General features: G+C 45.3%; 1 protein-coding gene across 1 annotated transcript in view; it reads right to left on the reverse strand.

Annotated features, from left to right (window-relative positions):
- Positions 1-17,870, reverse strand: part of LOC144784288 (lysosomal dipeptide transporter MFSD1-like) — a 94,605-nt gene that overhangs the window by 39,104 nt on the left and 37,631 nt on the right. The window contains exons 6-8 of the mRNA XM_078662971.1: positions 6,293-6,451; positions 5,066-5,181; positions 721-821 (exon numbers count right to left, since the gene is read on the reverse strand). Of these exons, the coding sequence (XP_078519097.1) occupies positions 721-821; positions 5,066-5,181; positions 6,293-6,451 (376 nt within the window). The remainder of the gene's footprint in view (positions 1-720; positions 822-5,065; positions 5,182-6,292; positions 6,452-17,870) is intronic.

Raw genomic sequence — 17,870 nt, forward strand, 5'->3', positions numbered from 1 at the left:
CATCATTTTGCAGTTCTGTATTTTTGATGCCCACTGCTTTTAAGCACCTTACTATTTTGCACTTCAGCCTTCTGTTTTTTAAACTTCAGCACTTTGTCAAATATGGCCCACATTTAAACAGAATGAAGCAGCTGCACCCTACCAATGCTTCTTGAACAGCCAAAGGTTGAGCATCACGCCTGTGAAATCACACTCAGCTTGATGCCTAACACTACCATTGGAACTCAGTTTTAGAGCTCTTCTCTTGAAAGCCTTCTAATGGACATAGTGAACGTTAGCTGCCCATGTTCAGACAGGTCTCTAAATGTAAAACATTAATATCAAGCTGGTTTGGCATAGGGCTTCCAGGGTACGCAATCAGCCTTCACAAGCAACCCTCTTAATTCTTCATCTCATCCAATAAATGTATGATGCCTCAGACCCCTAGTAATCTAAAGCCAAGGGTGTTTGACCTAGATATAGAGTGTCTACACTGTGCTAGATTTTCAGGACATCCAAGAGGGACAGATGTACAGAAGGTGAATTTAAATGGCCCACATTACTTAGTCTGTACTTATCCTGAAAATGTGGCATGGGTCCAGCCCATTGGTACTTGCATATCCCATCCTTTGTGCCGGTGTCATGCACACTCTTGCATTTTCCCATCTGCCAAAAGCACAGTGCACTTCAGTTTTTTCCAAGCCCCTCCCCTGCAATGTGCGATGATAATGGCTCACTTACCTGGCATCAGCCACAAATGGAAATACGCCATTATAGAAAAACATGATGGTGAAAACAAGTAACCAGTAGCGCAGTGGAAGCAGTCGCACGTCCTGTATTCGCTGGAAAAGAAACAGAAAACGGATATTCAGTTTTTGGCAAGGACGGGAGAGCAAGCTGTGTATTTTAAAATTCTCACTCAGGTGAATCCAAAGCTTTTAGCTGTTCAAGATATCCAGACTAGGATAACATGTTCAGAAAACAGCCAGTACTTGGCAAGCCCGTACCCTCTGAAAAACATACATCAGGCTATACACCTCTGTGAAATAAATTCCATGTCCTTCTGCCAATGAATTCACCTTGATGGGAAATTCACCAGCAGAGCCAGGATTAAGTAGAATAACACACTTTTTAAAGCACAATGGGTTGGCTTAAAGTGCACTGTCCCATTGCAGGCCTTTCACATGAGGTGGAAAGAGCAAGAAAGGTTCCACAGACCATACTGGCTCCCCAAGTGAGGTTCTGTATTCAGGTTCTGCATGGATCGGACTCTTAATTTCTTCTCCTATTCACTGCTACTTTGAGACAATCTGCTGTGTTGAATTGAGCTCTCTTGCATGGACTACTGAGATTGTGCACCTGCAGGCTCCTGTGCCGTTGTGCAACCCTGCAATGGATCCGTCTACATTTTATGTCATGCGCTACAAAAGTGCCCCTAGAGCATGGGTACTCACAAATTTTCACTTGGGCCAAATTTACAGTGTGGTTTGTGGCAGAGGGCCGCACCGGTGCGGCCGGGGTCAGTGGGGGAGGGGAGGGGACAATAGCATAAAAGAAAACAACTGTTACCATAAGGTTAAACACAGGCCCCTACAGCGGACGCCTTCGTCCACTGAGCCACCAGACCTGGCATGCATGCATGCATATATATATCTCTGACTCCCTCCCTCTCTCTCCGTCTACCTCTCTCTGTCTCCCTCTCTCTGTCTCCCTCCCTCTGTCTCCCTCCCTCTGTCTCCATCTCCTCTCCTCTCTCTCTCCCTCCTCCCTCTGTCTTACTTCCTCTCTCTCCCTCCCTCTGTGTTACTCCCTCTCTCTCCCTCCCTCCCTCTGTCTTACTTCCTCTGTCTCCCTCTGTCTGTTGCCCTCCTCCCTCTGTCACCCTCCTCCCTCTGTCTCCCTCTGTCTGTCTCCCTCTGTCTGTCTCCCTCTGTCTGCCTCTCTCCGTCTCCCTCCGTCTCTCTCTCTCCGTCTCTCTCTCTCCGTCTCCTCTCTCCCTGTCTCCTCCGTCACCCTCTCTCTGTGTCTCCCTCTCTCTGTGTCTCCCTCTCTCTGTGTCTCCCTCTCTGTCTCCCTCCGTGTCTCCCTCCCTCTGAGTCTCCCTCCCTCTGTGTCTCCCTCCCTCTGTGTCTCCCTCCCTCTGTCACCCTCTGTCTCCGTTTGCCCGCTTCTCTCTCCCTCCGCTCCCTCCGTCTCTGTCTCTCTCTCCATCTCTTTGCCTCTATGTCTCTGTCTGTTTCTGCCTCTATCTGACACTGTCCCTGTCTCTGCCTCTATCTGTCTCGGTCTGTCCCCGTCTCCCTCCGTCTACCTCTTCGTCTCTGTCTGTCTCTGCCTCATCGGTCTGCCCCTGTCCCAGCTCTCACTCCCTGATGCCCTCTTTCACCTCACCTGGCTCTCACATCCTGCTGTCTTATGTCACCCTCTGTCACCTCACCCTGCATGTGTGGCAGAACAGGCTGAGACAGCTTACCGGGCACACACACACAGCTGCACCCGAGTACTGCACAGGTCTTTAAAAGACCTTTCACTTATTAATGAGGCTTTGTTGTATTTCACCTCTTCTTAGCACCCCTGTAGCTCCACTCTGACCATCGCTGGAATCGCCCGCCCTCCCACATAGCACAGAGTCTGTGTTTGCTGACACTCTTTAAAAAAAAAAAAGAACACCAGTAGGATGACTGCAAGATCCGCGGGCCGCCAAGGAAGGCTTGCCGGGCCGCTGGCGGCCCACGGGCTGTACTAGGAGTACCCGTGCCCTAGAGTTACACAATCTACACTACATTTAATTTAGTTCCTGCTACAAGCAGTTTCAAACAAAAACGTTCCAACTTACTATAAGCGTAAAAATAAAATGTGAGAAGGAGGAATAGTATGAAAAATAGAAAATATGAAAAAAAAAAAAAAATAAAGCATAGAGAGAAAAGGGATACGAGAAAAGGTACAACAAGGAGCAAGAGCGAGTATAGGGTGTAAAAGTGTGGTGTACAGTAGGGCAAATCCCGTTAAAGGAGAAAAGGACAACACTATGTAGAACAAGGGAAATTGCAATGGGAAGAGTGTGGGTTGAAAAGGAAAAAGGATAAGACAAGAGGGGAAAGGATAGGTAGAACAATTTGAACCAACTGTACAGTTGAGCCAATATCCATTTTGTGTGAAATGGTCATTCTGGAGCCTTTTGAATTTCAAACCATCTGATCAGAACTAATTCAATCTATATAACTAGCTCCTCAGATACCAGCCCATTAACAGAAGAATTTTCCCCGGTTTTCAAACTTTGTAAAATGTACGCAGAGGGGCTTCTGATCATCTCTAAGTCTGGTTGATTATGACAATAACACTATGGAGAATATATATATATATATAATATGTGATCAAGATCATGTGTGGTGACCGAAACGCGTCATGACATGTAACGAGCAATTAACAATATACAGCATCAGCAACATTGGAGTCTGGGCCCGTTTGGATATATATCTGTACTGTTTTCCATTTATTGCATGTGGCCTGTACTGTTTTCCATTTTTTTGCAATGAAAGGCAAAACAAATCAACAATTTGTGTAAGGAGGTTTGACCACGATATCAAAGAATATCGTTTGCACTGGATTGGGCAGTGGCTTAGCCCAACATTGTGCGGTGATGGATACCGGTCTCTCTCGCAAATGTAGCTGACTGGGAGGCTGACCTCGACTGGTTTAGGCGAGCGGAGCAAATGGTTTATCTTTATAGAGGGTGTCGGTGCAAGTGGGAACGCCTGTGAGGGTGGTAGGGGTATAGGGGTTTATAGATAGTGAGGATGGGATGGCGTGCAGGATTAAAAGTTACCAGTGATCGACAGGGTATTGTTCCAGTTTATTGGATTACGACAGACTGTTATTCGTCTCTTGATACATGTACTGCACCTCTTTACCAAATGATTGATGGCTTAATGAATCACTATTATGTTGGTGTGCTGTTGATTGAGCACCTGTTAATAAAAAGATTTTACAAAAAGAAATTCTGTAAAAGGTTCGGTAGAAAGTGGAGACAAATTGTGGTATCACATTGGTAGATACTACAGCTCTTGATTTCAAGTCCACTGGTTTCATTGCACACGAAAATAGTAGTTGCAGTCAATGTGTGGCCTAATTCCAAGGCTCACTGCTCGGAAAGTGGACCAATAATGGGGTAAGCATGCATAAACAGTAGCATTAAGCCTGACCCTGCATGTTATTTTATCTGATTTATCTAGCATTATTTACTGTGCCACTTGCAGGCGGCCCTACAGCACGGGAATGTGGAGAAGGCAGAATTGTTTCACAAATGTGCTGTCCCGCAACTCTGTTGGCAGCCTCTTCCGCCGGGCCTGTCCATACCTTTTGTTTCCCTATCTCTTCTAGTAGGAAACTCCACCTGCTCTCTAGCATTCCAGTTACTTTCGCTCCATATGTCTGTCAGATGGATTTTTTAAAATAAAAAAAAAGTCAGTTCCTCATACTCCATACCAAATTCTTCTTGGGAGATAGTTCTATGGCTTCAACACCATTTGTAGTTAGAAATGGGCCATTGTGCTACAGTCACGTGTGCAGGGCATTGGCTTGTGCCCTGAGGAAAGACTGAGTGACTTTGCCTTTCCCTCTCAGCACCTGTGCTTGCTAATGATTTGAGGGCATGTGGTGGAGACCCTGCACCTGTCTGGTACTTCATCACTAGCCCTTCTTGAACTTTTTGGGAAAAGGGAAGAAGACAACTGAGGATAGCAAATCTAATATCATAAATAGGTACTCATCTTGACAATACTGTGGTAGTCAATATACAGGCACCAATTTTTTTTGCAGAATGATAGTTTGTTGCTTGATATTATGATTTACTTTGTCAAGTGACAAAATCTTCTGATTCAGGGTAAGGATCTTAGTTATATCCAAAGTGAAACGAGACATGCGGAGAGAAACCAAGCAAGCATTTCTATCCTTCATGAGTAACAGAAAAGCAGACAACCTATACCTTTAATTATCTATCACGGTCCACTTTGGACACATTTGGGTTATGCCACCAACAGAGACTTCTAATAAGGATTCCAAATCCATTTTTATTTGATCTTCCTACCACTTTTTTGGACTCCTCCTGGATGGCTCCATCCAGCCCCCGCTGCTTCATGCCAACTTTGTCCAAGACGCTGACTGTGATTGCCGCGCAGAAGCCCAGTACACACAGGATGGTGCCTAAACACAAAACACAAATAAGATGGGTTACTTTATAGCACAAAATTCATAAAGAGGATAGGAAAGGTATGGCTGTGAAGAGCAATAAGAGAAGCCTGATTCAAAGAACAGACACTTCAGCCCTCTAGATAACCAATGCTATTTTCTGTGAATTCACAAGAACACTAGTTATGCTGCATTGATAGAGTTACAAGTTCTCTCTCCTCCTCCACCAATAATTATGTTGTGTTCCATGTGAAAAGACTGCTGTAAACATGACAGCAGGAGTCTTGTCCACTGAAACATGACCCACGAAGATAGGACCATTGTGCTATACTTTACATTTATAGCAGATAAGCCCATTACAAGATCATATTTTAGATAAACTGATCCCTGATGTTTGTACTGATTATGTCTCCCCACAAGTAATTTCCCTGCACTGAATTCCTTAGTCTTTATTTTTTACTTGCACTGTGGTATACCTTCTATCTGACTTCCCTAGGTCCTAGGAGCCTTTATCCAACTTTGGGACTAGTCCCATGTCCAGATTGTCGCTTGAGCATTTTTGTTCCCTACCCGGAAGCTTCTCTGTAGCTCACCAACAATGCCTCTGCCACTGCCTCTTCCTTCTTAATTTCCACCAGTTTTTTATATTTCCAGGTCGCGTTTCGCAGTGCTGCGTCCTTTAAATAAGAATGATAGTGTTTGCCACCTCGAGGCTGCCAGTCCCCATCCCTTTGAGCCTTTGCAAATGCATGGTTTTGGTGACAGAGGTATGTTCTGTAGAGAAAATAGCTGGGGGGGGGTCTACTCTTGGGTCTGTTAAACATCCACTTGGGGGGAGGATTTGGGCACAAAGCACCACAACTTCTGCCTCACCCGGGAAACTCAGGGTTTCAAAACAGATGATCCCTCCAAATTCTCTCATGCACAGTCCCAATAAAATACATTAACTTCAAATGTATTTTTTCACAGTAGTCTTGTTAACATAAGGTCTTTTCTCATTGTGTATTTGTTTCATGGTCTTTTTTTCCGAAGGTCATAGTTCTTAAGATTTAGATGAAAGCAACATTGTTGCTGGCTCAGCAATGAGCTCAGAACACAAAGTTGTCTGCAGCTTCAAACAACTCACCTCCCCAGAGTGTCCACTGGATTCCGAAATGAGATTCAAACTGCTGGGTGAAGAAGAAGTTGAGGACGCTACCAAGGCGGGAGAATGAGAGGGTCAGTCCAAAGGCCAGAGCCAGCTCCTTCCCTCTGAACCAGAATGCTGTTATCCTGTTCTGCACAACTGAGTGAGGAGCAAAGAAGAGGCAAAGTCACACTGATGAACTAAAACAGAACAACAAGAGCAAAGAGGGGAAAGGCAAATTCTCTGCAGGTCCTCAAGAGACAAGATGGAGAAACACCATCCCAGCACTGAAGCAGAAGAAAGTGAGAGAAAACATGAAAAGCACTGTCAGTACACTGAAACTTACAAAGAAAATGAGCACCATGAGAAGACAATGGTTGAATAAAACCAACACAGACCACACACTTCAGCCGCAGACAAGGAAAAGGGCGGATACTGCATTGAACCAGCATGGGTCAGCGAGAGGGAAGAGGGAGATTGCCAGTTTGAAATGAAACAGAACTAGCAAAACACACAAGCATCAGTAATTACAACACACTAACAAGACAGAGTTGGGTGCAGGCACAGCAGTGAACTGTCAGCAAGAACAGAAAGGCAAAATATTCACATTTAACCTGCCATGGTATCTGAGAGTATGCGGACTGGGGAAGGAGGCGGCAGAAGGTAGAGGACAAAGATCCGAAGAAGGAAGGGGCCATAAGACCTCATCTTCCGTTCAACTCTGTTAGACCGCCATCACATAAGCCCCGTTGCATGCCTAACCCACAAGCGTCCCTCTTTTCTCTTGAAAGAAGCAAACACTACTCCAAAGATACATACCTTTTTAATAGTACTCTTTGAAGTGAATGCCGCCTGTATTTCCTGGGGTAAAGGTTCATCCACTAACCATAACTGATGCTCATTTCTTTTCTCATCTTTGGAGCTTGCGTGTATGTGGAATGTGTGGTACACTGTTTTCAAGTGATGTTGTTACTGATGATGATGTTACTGTCTACATAAGGAACCAGATACAAAATTTGGCCCTTCTACTCCGTGAGTTTATACTCTTCGAGGGCTTACCTGGGATCCCTGAAGTGGGCGAGTGCATGTGTATGAAACCTGGGGATCTAAATCAACATAATTATGCTGCTTGTGATGTGAGAAAACTATGAGAGAGCAGTGGTATGACTGGAAGAGAGCATATCTGTGCAGAGGTGTTTACCCTTGTTCTTAGCCGGAAGACCAGTATTAGCTCAATGGTAGCTCTTACTAAATGTCTTTATCTATTCATAAACATCCCTATGCTCCTCACCAAAGCCCTTTTCACCTGCCTTCGCACCCTTATGATTCAATTGGTGCGGGCTGGTAGACAACCAAGACTCTCCTGGGAGACGCTCACCCTTCCCCCTATAGCAGGGAGGGTTGGGTGCCCCGGATTTTGATCTATAGAACTTGTGCACACAGGCCCAATATGCTCATCATGGGTTTCACCCTACGAAACAACTACCCCATGCTGCAGTAGAGGCGAATAATACCAGCCCCTGCCCCATATCTATGGTTCTGTGCAAACACACCGACAAGAACCACTACGGAAATTGGTATGGTCAGATGCATGACATGGGCATGGAAGAGGTTGAGCCACAGGGCACAGCTACCCTTCCTCTATCCGCTGGCTTAAGGCTCATACATAAACTTGCACCCACCATGAGAGAGAAGACAGTACAACAGTTAAAGGGTTGGGACAGAACATACTCAGATATCTGTACCCTACTGGTGAGTTCCTATCTTTACAGGTTGTGCAGTTGCTTTCTGGCTGCGCTTCATTAGACACCTTCCCCTGTTACAGGCTGCAGAGTGCCTGGGGAGTGGCACACCCCACATTTCCCTGACAGCCCGAAACACTGCATGCCCCAAATTCTGTGATTACTACCTCCTTCCCTAGAAAAATGATTACCAGGCTGTACATATCCTTGTAGAAGGCTGCTGTGATCAAACCCCCAACCTTTGAGAGGTGGAGGGAGGATGTTGGGGAGGACTTCTTCAAGGAGAAATGGAAATATTGCGGTGATACCACTTGCCTGCTCTCCTCCAATTACAGTCTCTACCTTCTACATGTCACATATCTTCACTAAACCTATTGCACACCAGTTGAGAAGTGCAAGATGGGCCTTAGACCGGGCACGCAGTGCTTTCTCTGCGGATATGAACTTCCTGCATCTGACGTGGAGCTGTCTTGGGGTTCAAGCTTTTGGACTATTGTTTATACTTGTCTGCGAGACATAGTCACTCACTCTGTACCAAGGACACCCCTGGCTGCTCTCCTGGACCATGTCAAAGATATCCCTGCCAGCACACGCAGATTACCAGCTAGGATACTCCTGCTGGTTAGGTGTAGGCGTGCCATGCACTGGGCACGTCGTGGCTCGCCTGAATGGGCACTGCCTTTCGCCAGCAGCAGTTAAAGTACTATTGGGAGCTGATGTCTACAACGAGTCGACCCAGAGACATAATGGCCCCTTTTATGGTTTATACTGCTCAACATGTGATGTGAATTCCTGACTTCTGTCATAGCGTAATCCATGTGGCCAGTGAGGTGAGACTAGGGAGGGCTACCGATACAACAAGCTTCGCCAAACTGACATCTGGGGTTCTAGTGACTTATGTGATGATCTACAATGCTGTTGGGGGGGCCACAGACATGAAGGGTAGATATGGGCACAGAAAGCTTCTACTGCATAACAATGCATGATGTGATATGATAATGTTCATTGTTGTATGATGCTTAATTCTTTCTTGTAAACTACAATACATATATAATACATATATAAATATATTTTAAAATAAATGGTTCAGTCAGAGATTACTGGGTTTTATCATGTGCAACAAAACTGTTCATCACTGGTAATTAAGGCAACAATATTTTGCGCTCAAAGCGAAATTGCCAAGTACTTGCTTCTACCATTTAACAAATGGCAAACAGTCACGGTTTACCCCAGAAATGGAGGGGATTAAGACCTCGGAATGCAACAGAACACAATACAGAATAATTAATAACATGAATGTCATGTTACTACTTTATTTTTAGACAAGAAATTATTTAAATAGAAGGTAAGTATATACTACACTTAAAAAGATAGTCTGCTGAGAAAACCAGAATGTCTTAGCAACATATGAGCAAAAGAGCAACTCCAACATTAAGCCCTCTGGCCACTGCTGATCAAGATGGAAATTTCCAGATGGACACTGGCAAGCTCATATAGGCCCCATCCAGAGGGTGTCTGGCAGCCATGCCAACGCTTCACTCCTGGCTTTGCCTCTTCCCTCACGATGATGGTGCACAGGCCTCATGTTTGTCGAGTTGAAACACTGAACTAAGTACTGGCTAAGGAGATCAGTACTTATCATCCTCTGGTGCCTGGTGGGGCAAGTCATTGTTCCCGTCTGTGCAGCCATTTCACAGAAGCATGTTTGCCTTAAACAGGAGACAAGGGCGGGTGGATTTCGCACTGGGAGTGAAACTACACATTAAAAGAAAGGACATGTTACCTCCACTCCCACTTACCATGCATGGCTTGTTATGGGGAGAGGAATAAGACAGGGCTACGTGTGGTTTGACATGTGCAACATGTTCACCAGATGTGCACAATGAAGCCCGTTTCCTTGTGAAGAACACACATGTGAATGCAAAAGTACCCGAGTTAAAGGAAACTAAACAGACATTTTAGAAGGGGAGCCTCAAGGCAGTCCCTCACAGTGGTATACTTAAACAAGCATTTGCAATGCAATAGGTCTCGCATTTGCGAGAGTTTGAGCTGTTGGCATTGTAAATGATAATGCCTTTTATTTATACGTGTTGGTTTTTAAAACATAAATAAAAAGCATTGTGATTGACAATGCCAATAGCTTAAACTCTAGCAAATGCGAGACCTATTGCATCGCAGGGTGGAGAGCTGGAAGAAAGGTAGGATGCATGAGTGAATGGGTGGATGAATGGGTGAAAGGGTAAATGATTGGATGGATGAGTGAAAGGATGGATTGGGTGAAAGGGTACATAAAGGGATGGATGAGTGAAATGATTGGATGGAAGGACAGATGATGGATAGGTGTGCAAATGATTGAAAAGGTTTGGGTATGGATGGGCACACAGATGTAAGGATAGATGAATGATGAAAGACTGAATGATGGATGAAAGAATTAATAGATTACTTTTTGAGTGACACTCAACTGCTACTTGAATGTTACACTAGAAATTGTAAATGTTTGCATGTTTTGTTTTAGGTGTAAGGTTTTAGGGAGAGCCTCATAGTGCCATGAGCTGTGCTTGAGATGTATATTGTGTTTGTAGCAATACACAAGACATTAGAAATAAACTATGTAATACTGTATCAACAGTGCATTCTTTAAGAAAGCTGCAGGGAAAAGCACCTTTGTGACTTCCGTCAGTTGTGCAACTCTCTGCGAAGCCCCTATAAGCAAAGTCCGATTCCATATTTTAAGTTCCACTTGCTGAAACACCCATAATGGGTGCCTATAGTGTGCTCATCACAGCAATCCTCCATTTAGTTCACCTATGGGTGCCGATTTACATCTTATAATAGCACTCAGATATGACATGCTAGTAACAACGTCAATCCAAGCAGATCTTCCTGAACACTTCTCTCACCAAACATGCCTGCTCAGGACCATGAGTTGTAAACAAAATATCAGACTTGACAACCCAGTGCAGAAATCATATGGAGTATTATTATATGAAATACCACAAAAAGACCTCATAGCAAACAACAACTCTCTCACAAAAGTTAATATCCAGTTTGAGAGAAAGAGAAGACAACTAATGTACACTACTTATAATGTAAACTCCACTTTACACTTAATGTTACAGAATCAAAATATAAATCAATAATTAATGGAAGTCAATTCATGCAAAGCAGAGCGAGTATTATCCATCCTTTTCCTATGGATGACATCACAGAATGGTCCTTGTCCCGCCATTTCCCCAACAAAAGCTTTATGCTGCTGAGATGTAAATGTAAATGTAGTTGAGCTTATATAGCGCACAGCTACCCGCAGTGGGTTTCCCGGCGCTTGCTTAGGGAACCCGTCCTGGTATTCCCCTGTGAGATAGCAGGGTATCCACAAGGTGAAAGTCAGGCATCCCGTCGCGAGGGGCCGTTGTGGAGATTAAGCAAGCTATTGCCCAGAGTCGCAGAGTGTGAACCCGTGAGTCGAGGAGGCACCGGGGCGAGAATTATCGAGTCCGTGGAATATTTAGTCCAAGACCCGCCGAGGCGGGGAATTGAACCCTGGTCCAGGAACGATCTCAGCTTCCGGGTCTGCAGCCTCTAACCCCTGAGCCACACTTCTCCACATGCCAAGCGAAGGCCTATTGTGCAATCTACACACAGTAAACATGGCTCATTTGGTTCTGTTCCTTTCTTTTCTTCCTATGCCTCTCTGCTCCCTGAGATTATAGGTAACAAGGCAAGATAAATAGCAGCAGTTGCTACCCCCTCTGACGTCCATTACACAAACGCATCTGCTTCCAGTAACCGTGTACAAGCTTACATTATGTCAGCGATTTTGTGTTTGGCAAATAGTGTAGTCTATTGAACACATGTTCTGAAAATTAAAATGAACGGTGACTGCTAAAGTTCACGTGTAAAAAAACAAAGCCGCCTCACTCTTCCCACAAAGCTCAGGAGCGTGTCTTGTTTACGTGGGCGCCTTGGAACAATCTGCTAGGTCACTTCTCACACAAGCAAAGCAGGCAGTTGTCTTTTTGAAGCTAAGGAAACGTCGTGTTTTTTCAAGAATGTGCAGGCCCAGTGATTGAATAGTCACGTTAAAAGCGAACAATTCCCAACCCTCTTCCTAACTTGTTCCTAACAGTGATAGGGAAGGTACACACTTACCGCCAGGGCTTCAAGTGCACAAGAATTGGTGCGTCTCTTAAATTCACACCAGTGGTGGTTAAAATAAAAGAAGAGTGCTACCTGTCAAGTATCCTTCCAGCTTAAAAAAAAGTGAAAGCACATACTGTCAGTATATTTATACCGTGAATGTATGTGTAAATCGACAACGTGTATCCGGCTTAAAGAGCTTACTTATTTGGCAAAGTAGATTTGCAATATTTGAACATGGAAAAAAGAATAAGGAAAAAAAGAAAGATGAAAAAGGCTGTTCTCCGATTTTGCAATGTGTTTTTCTTGCAATGCTGAGGATATCGATAATCGATAATAAAATAATGAGAAGATCTCTGAATTCCACTGCAGGTCTGTGAGCATACTCTGTGCATATTACACCCCAGAAACGAGTGCAACACCTCGCATGTTATGAATCCCATGATAAAAAAAATAAATAAAAAAAGCATGCAGCCAGCTAAGTGCCATCGGGGACTGAATACACAATGGTCCTTAAGTATTCTGGAGACAGCATACAAACATTTGAAGGAAAAGTGTGTATGAACAGCAAATGGAAACCCACATTAAAAAGATGCGCTTACTGTAGCCAGGGAACTTCACAAACAAAGGTGAAGGTTTGCGTTGGATTTTACACTTTTGCTTTTTTCTGCTGCACAAAACGTGTAGCCAACAGTCAGCCGTACATTTTGTCATTACACATTTTCTGAGCCATCCACCGTGATGAAATCACGTGGGGGGTCTATATAAAGGCACAGACCCATTTGCAGCACTATTATTGAAGTCCATCGCTTCTTATACTGTCCGTGAAGCTCCCGGCACAAAGAAAACCCGACTTGCGTACCCTGGAGGATTCAAAGCGGCATCGCCTGCATGCCGAGTATCCTGCTGAATTCCACCATAGTGTAGCGGAGCTTGTCTGAGGTGAGCCGTGGAAGGCTCACATCGAGTGTGGGCGGGGGGAGAGGGTGTGTGAAAATTCACATAAGGCACAGACCCCTTTGCAGGAGTATTATGAGCGCATGCACCGTACTGGATTGCCGGCGGGGGTGCAAAAAACAAAGGAGTGCTGGCAGGGGCGACCCAGGCGGCCCGCGCTCACAGTGCACGATGTCATGGGAGGGAGGAAGCGACCTGACCCGCATTTCACAAAAGTGGAAGTCACCCTGCAACTGCGCCCTGAAAAATAAAAGAAAGGAGTACGTGCGTGCGCACCACAGAGGAGCGGGGGTGAGGGAGCCTGTTGTCTGTTGCTGGTGCGCGTAATAGACACCGGTGGGAATGGGCGGAGCAAAGGCGGGACATGCGCCCACCTTTGCCCAATTGCGTGCCTTATTATTATTTTTTTTAAACACGCTAAAGCCAATGGCAGCCGGCGAAAGCAAAAGCACACGCACGAGTGTGTGGTCAGCTTTCAGAACCCACATACAAGAGGTCTCATGCTGCACGAGCAATGGTGCGCACTGCAACACTAGGCGCAAGACCTAAAAAGGTCTGAGCCCCTGACGACAAACATGCAGTTGCCACCAAACGTCTCACATAGCCCAGGAGACAGAGCCATGGTTAATCTCACAAAAAGACAGTTATACATTGGATGACATTAAAACTGAGCAGTTATGTTGACAAAAAAACCCAATCAGAGTGCCGCTTTGATTTAAGTTAGCCTTAGACCCCTTTCAATCCACAACTCTGGAGAAGGATAATTCCAAGCGCAATGAGAATTTGACACAACATGCACGTTCTTTGTAGCTTGCCCATCTGTTCCAAACCAAGAAAGGGTGCTTCAACATAGTAATAATTTTACTTTTTCTCATTACCAATGGCCAGTATCAAAACAGGACTCTATTTTAGCACACGTTTAAGCTGGAACTACCCACTGACTAGCTAGAACCGGTAAAGCGTGCAAGGGATGTACAGGGAAAGGCCAGTGGAGCCTGCACTGAGGAGCCAGGCTCATTGGCTTCTCAATGCAGCTACTTTGTAATTGGGGGGAGGTGCTAATGACATGGATTTCCAGTTATTGCAGTAAGCTCCAAAATGTAAAAGAATTTGGGTAAAGACACAAATGGGAAAGAGAACCGCATGGACCTCTCGCCTCATGGAAAGCAATGGTACATCACTGTCCCACGTCCTGGAAGTCTTAGGAGCAGAATCAACTATTGCAAAAATACACTTGTAGGAAGCTGGCTCTGTACATGGTATACTACTAAGTGGTTATACCTTGCACAGAGTCCAGAGATTCGCCCAGAAGTGTACAGGGCTCAATGTAAACCCAAAGAGCTCTATTAGTGGTATTGTAGGCGAGAAGCCTTAGCCCTAACATAAAGGAGTGCAAGACATTTTTTGCACAACATTGACCAATAAGTGACACACTACTCAAAAAGGAGATCTACACCAATTTTAGAAAAATAAGCTTTGTTTTAGTTTTATTTTAAGACTAAGATCTTCGCAATAAGGTAAGTATGTTTTGCAGGGAAAATATCCTATGGAGGAAAACAATAATGTGGATATACAGGAAAGTACACAACTTACAGTTCCAGTCTTCGGGATCAAAGATCAGCAAGGGTAAGGTAAGTGCTAAAACTGCTCCACCAGCGGCACAGGGGAGGCCGGGTGCATGGGTCGAATTTGGCTTTTGGCCCAATGCATTTCAATGGAGACTGGAGGTGCTTGATGCCAAGCTGCATGCAGGTAAACAGATCGGTTGCAGGGGCCAAGCTTATGCAGTTAGAGCAAGCACAGGGGGGCCACTAAGCAGCATCAAACATACACCACCTGTGGCACAGGGATGGCCGGCTGCAGGGTGCCAATTTAGAATCAGGCCCCCAAGGTGCTGCACCGGAGGTTGCAAGAGGGAGACCAGCGACAGCAAACATATGTAGAGATGATGCTGGGGGTCGTAGGGGCAATGGTGGTTCAGCTCACTAAGTACCTGGGGTTTCAGGTGCAGGAGTGCCTTTAGATGACAGATTCTTCTTACAGGAGCTGGTCGCCGTCCGGGGGAGTATCTGGATTCAGGCTGCAGGTGTCGTTGTGGACTCCAGGAGGGTTCAGCCAATGCTGGACTTGCGGTTAGGATCACTGAGGAATCGGTCCCAGATCAATATGCCACTTGCAGATGGGCCTGAGGCGTTGGGTGCAAATTGGTGAGGACTTGCGGTCCCAGAGGGCACTTGAGTCCTTTGTAGAGATTTCTTGAAGACAGATCCACTGACCAGGGGAATTCTGGTCTTTGTCAAAGTGCAGACAGTCTTGCACAGGTTCTGGGAATCGCTGGCTACAGAACAGGCATTGCCTTTTCCACAGGTTTCTTGAAAGCTAGAGACAGTCTGGTAGGGCTTCGGACAAGTGAGCCATTTTCAGGCTTCACTGCACGGCGCCTACTTCATACTTTTTCTTAGGTCAGCAGGAACTATTTTCCAGGTCTGGGGAAGCCACCTAAATACTGAATTTAGGGACGTTTTAGGGGAGTAGCAGGTAGGGCCAATGGGGACCTTACCTGAGGTGACTACTCCCTCAATTATGCCACCCTCCTGTGGGAGGGGACATAGACTTAGCCCTGCTTTGGAGAGGTCTTCCCATCTTCAAGATGGCAGGGAATGAAAGATGTGCTTCACCTCGCCTCCCCCACCTTAGGGGTGGAGTTGGCAGAGGTGGGCACACCTCCTAGTCTAATTTATCCCACCCCTTTTTCCCGCCCAAAGTGGGGGTGTAAACCAGGGGCTGCAATTTGTTGCTAGCAGCAGAGGCTGGGGTTCACTTTACAAAGGTGGCAGGTCTTTAAAGCTTCCCCGATCTTGGGGGAGAAGGTGGGACACCTCCACTCAGGATTTGCATTGTTTCTGGTCCGAGAGAGCAAAGGCTCTCGACCCAGGGGTCCAGGAACTTGTCTGGTGGTGGCAGGCGGACTACAGTCAGTCTGTGAGCACACATGGGTTGGTAGGTTTTCAAGGGGCACCTCTGACATGCCCTCTGGGTATATAGTCAAATAAACCACACACTAGCATCAGTGTGGGTTTATTGAGAGGATAAGTTTGGTACCAAACACTCCTGTGTTCAGTGAAGCCATCATGATGCTGTGGAACCCGAGTTTCCAGCCCAGGTACTTTCTATGGCTTCCCTGCAGTTCTGTCACAACAGATGAGACATCGTCAGATGCAAGCCAAACATCTCGCAGAAGAACTTCTTCCTTCCTCAGCAACTCTAGCAAGGATAGCTGGAGTAGCAACAATCGGGGAAAGAGAGGCCCTTCATGAATTACAGAACGCCACCCTTTCAGGCAGACCCCTTTTGGCAATACCCCTTGTTTCCAGAAGGCCAACAACTCTTCCCTCAACCCTACAACCCTGCTTTTTTTTTTAGACAGAGGCTGGGGCAGAGGAAGAGGTCGAAGAAGAGGGAGGCACAAGCGTGTACATCGGCAGAAACCACCCCCGCACCAGGTACAAACAAAGAGTCAGACAGGGAAGAAAAACTAGTTGTTAACCTGTCGAAGAGAACCCTGAATGATACAGGGACCAAGGTACTTAAGAGAGCATTGGCTTTGTCCTCACACCTTGAATAGATAAATTCCGGGATAATTATGAACTCCATAATTTCTTCCGGAAAATAAGGTTGAGGGCATTCTTCCAGGACAAACCTGGTCTTCAAAAAACTGACTCGGGACTACGCAACACTTCTTGGTTCACCCCCCACTACCAATATGAGATACTATGTACTACTAGAACAAATGGTTATGGTATACACTTGCCGCACACTGTTGTTTCAGAGTATTCTACAGTGCTCACTCTTTGAGTCAACCGTTTTGAAAACGCCCTAAGTAAATAAAATGCAAAGGACAATGGTAGAGGAGCACAGTAACTATGTGTGAATGCAATCTTTTAAAAGACTATTGTCTTGTAAGGTGCAAAGCACAATAGAGAAAGAACAAATAGATACTTCTGAGATGGAAAGAGACAACACAGTGAATTCTTTCTTTTAGTTAGTCTGTATTCTTTTTCTTTTCTTTATTTGTAAATCTTCATTTCAATACACAGGTATAATAAGGTACAGTCACAAGATACAGCCTATGCGTTTCGTCCCATTCTCAAGGGACTTCTTCAGGGCTAAATATAAGTGTTGGTTACTCCAATTCTTTAAGGTGAAGAAACACCACTCACTTCAAATCCTCAAATCCTTCCTGCAGAAGCTGTCAGTAAGTGCCTCTTTCACTCGTCCTTACAAGTCGTCATATTGCACCCATTCTATGGCGCACTGACACGAAATTGGTGCTCGTTTAAGAAATAAACATGGTCTGAATAAATGGGAAAGGGGCATCCAGTCGAAAGAGCGTGAAAATCAATTTTGTGTCAGTGCGCCATAGAATGGGCGCATATGACGACTTTTGGAAGAACAAGCAAAACCTCCAGAAGACACGCTCACTTGCATTACCACATACACAGCTAACAGAATACGTAAGATTATAAAGAAACATTGGAACATCCTCTAGTCTGGGAGTTTAACCATGCCACAACCTAGGTTCGCTTTCATACGCACTTCAAACATAAACGACATGCTGCTGCACAAAAGACCTTGGGTATCAGACAGTTCAGACCAAGGGACCCATTGGTCCCTGCCACCTGTGAAGGGACATTTCCCCTGTGGTTCCAGCACTGTCTGTAAACTGACTACAGTGACAAAAG

The sequence above is a fragment of the Lissotriton helveticus genome, chromosome 10 (assembly GCF_964261635.1).
Source record: "Lissotriton helveticus chromosome 10, aLisHel1.1, whole genome shotgun sequence".
NCBI lineage: Eukaryota > Metazoa > Chordata > Amphibia > Caudata > Salamandridae > Lissotriton > Lissotriton helveticus.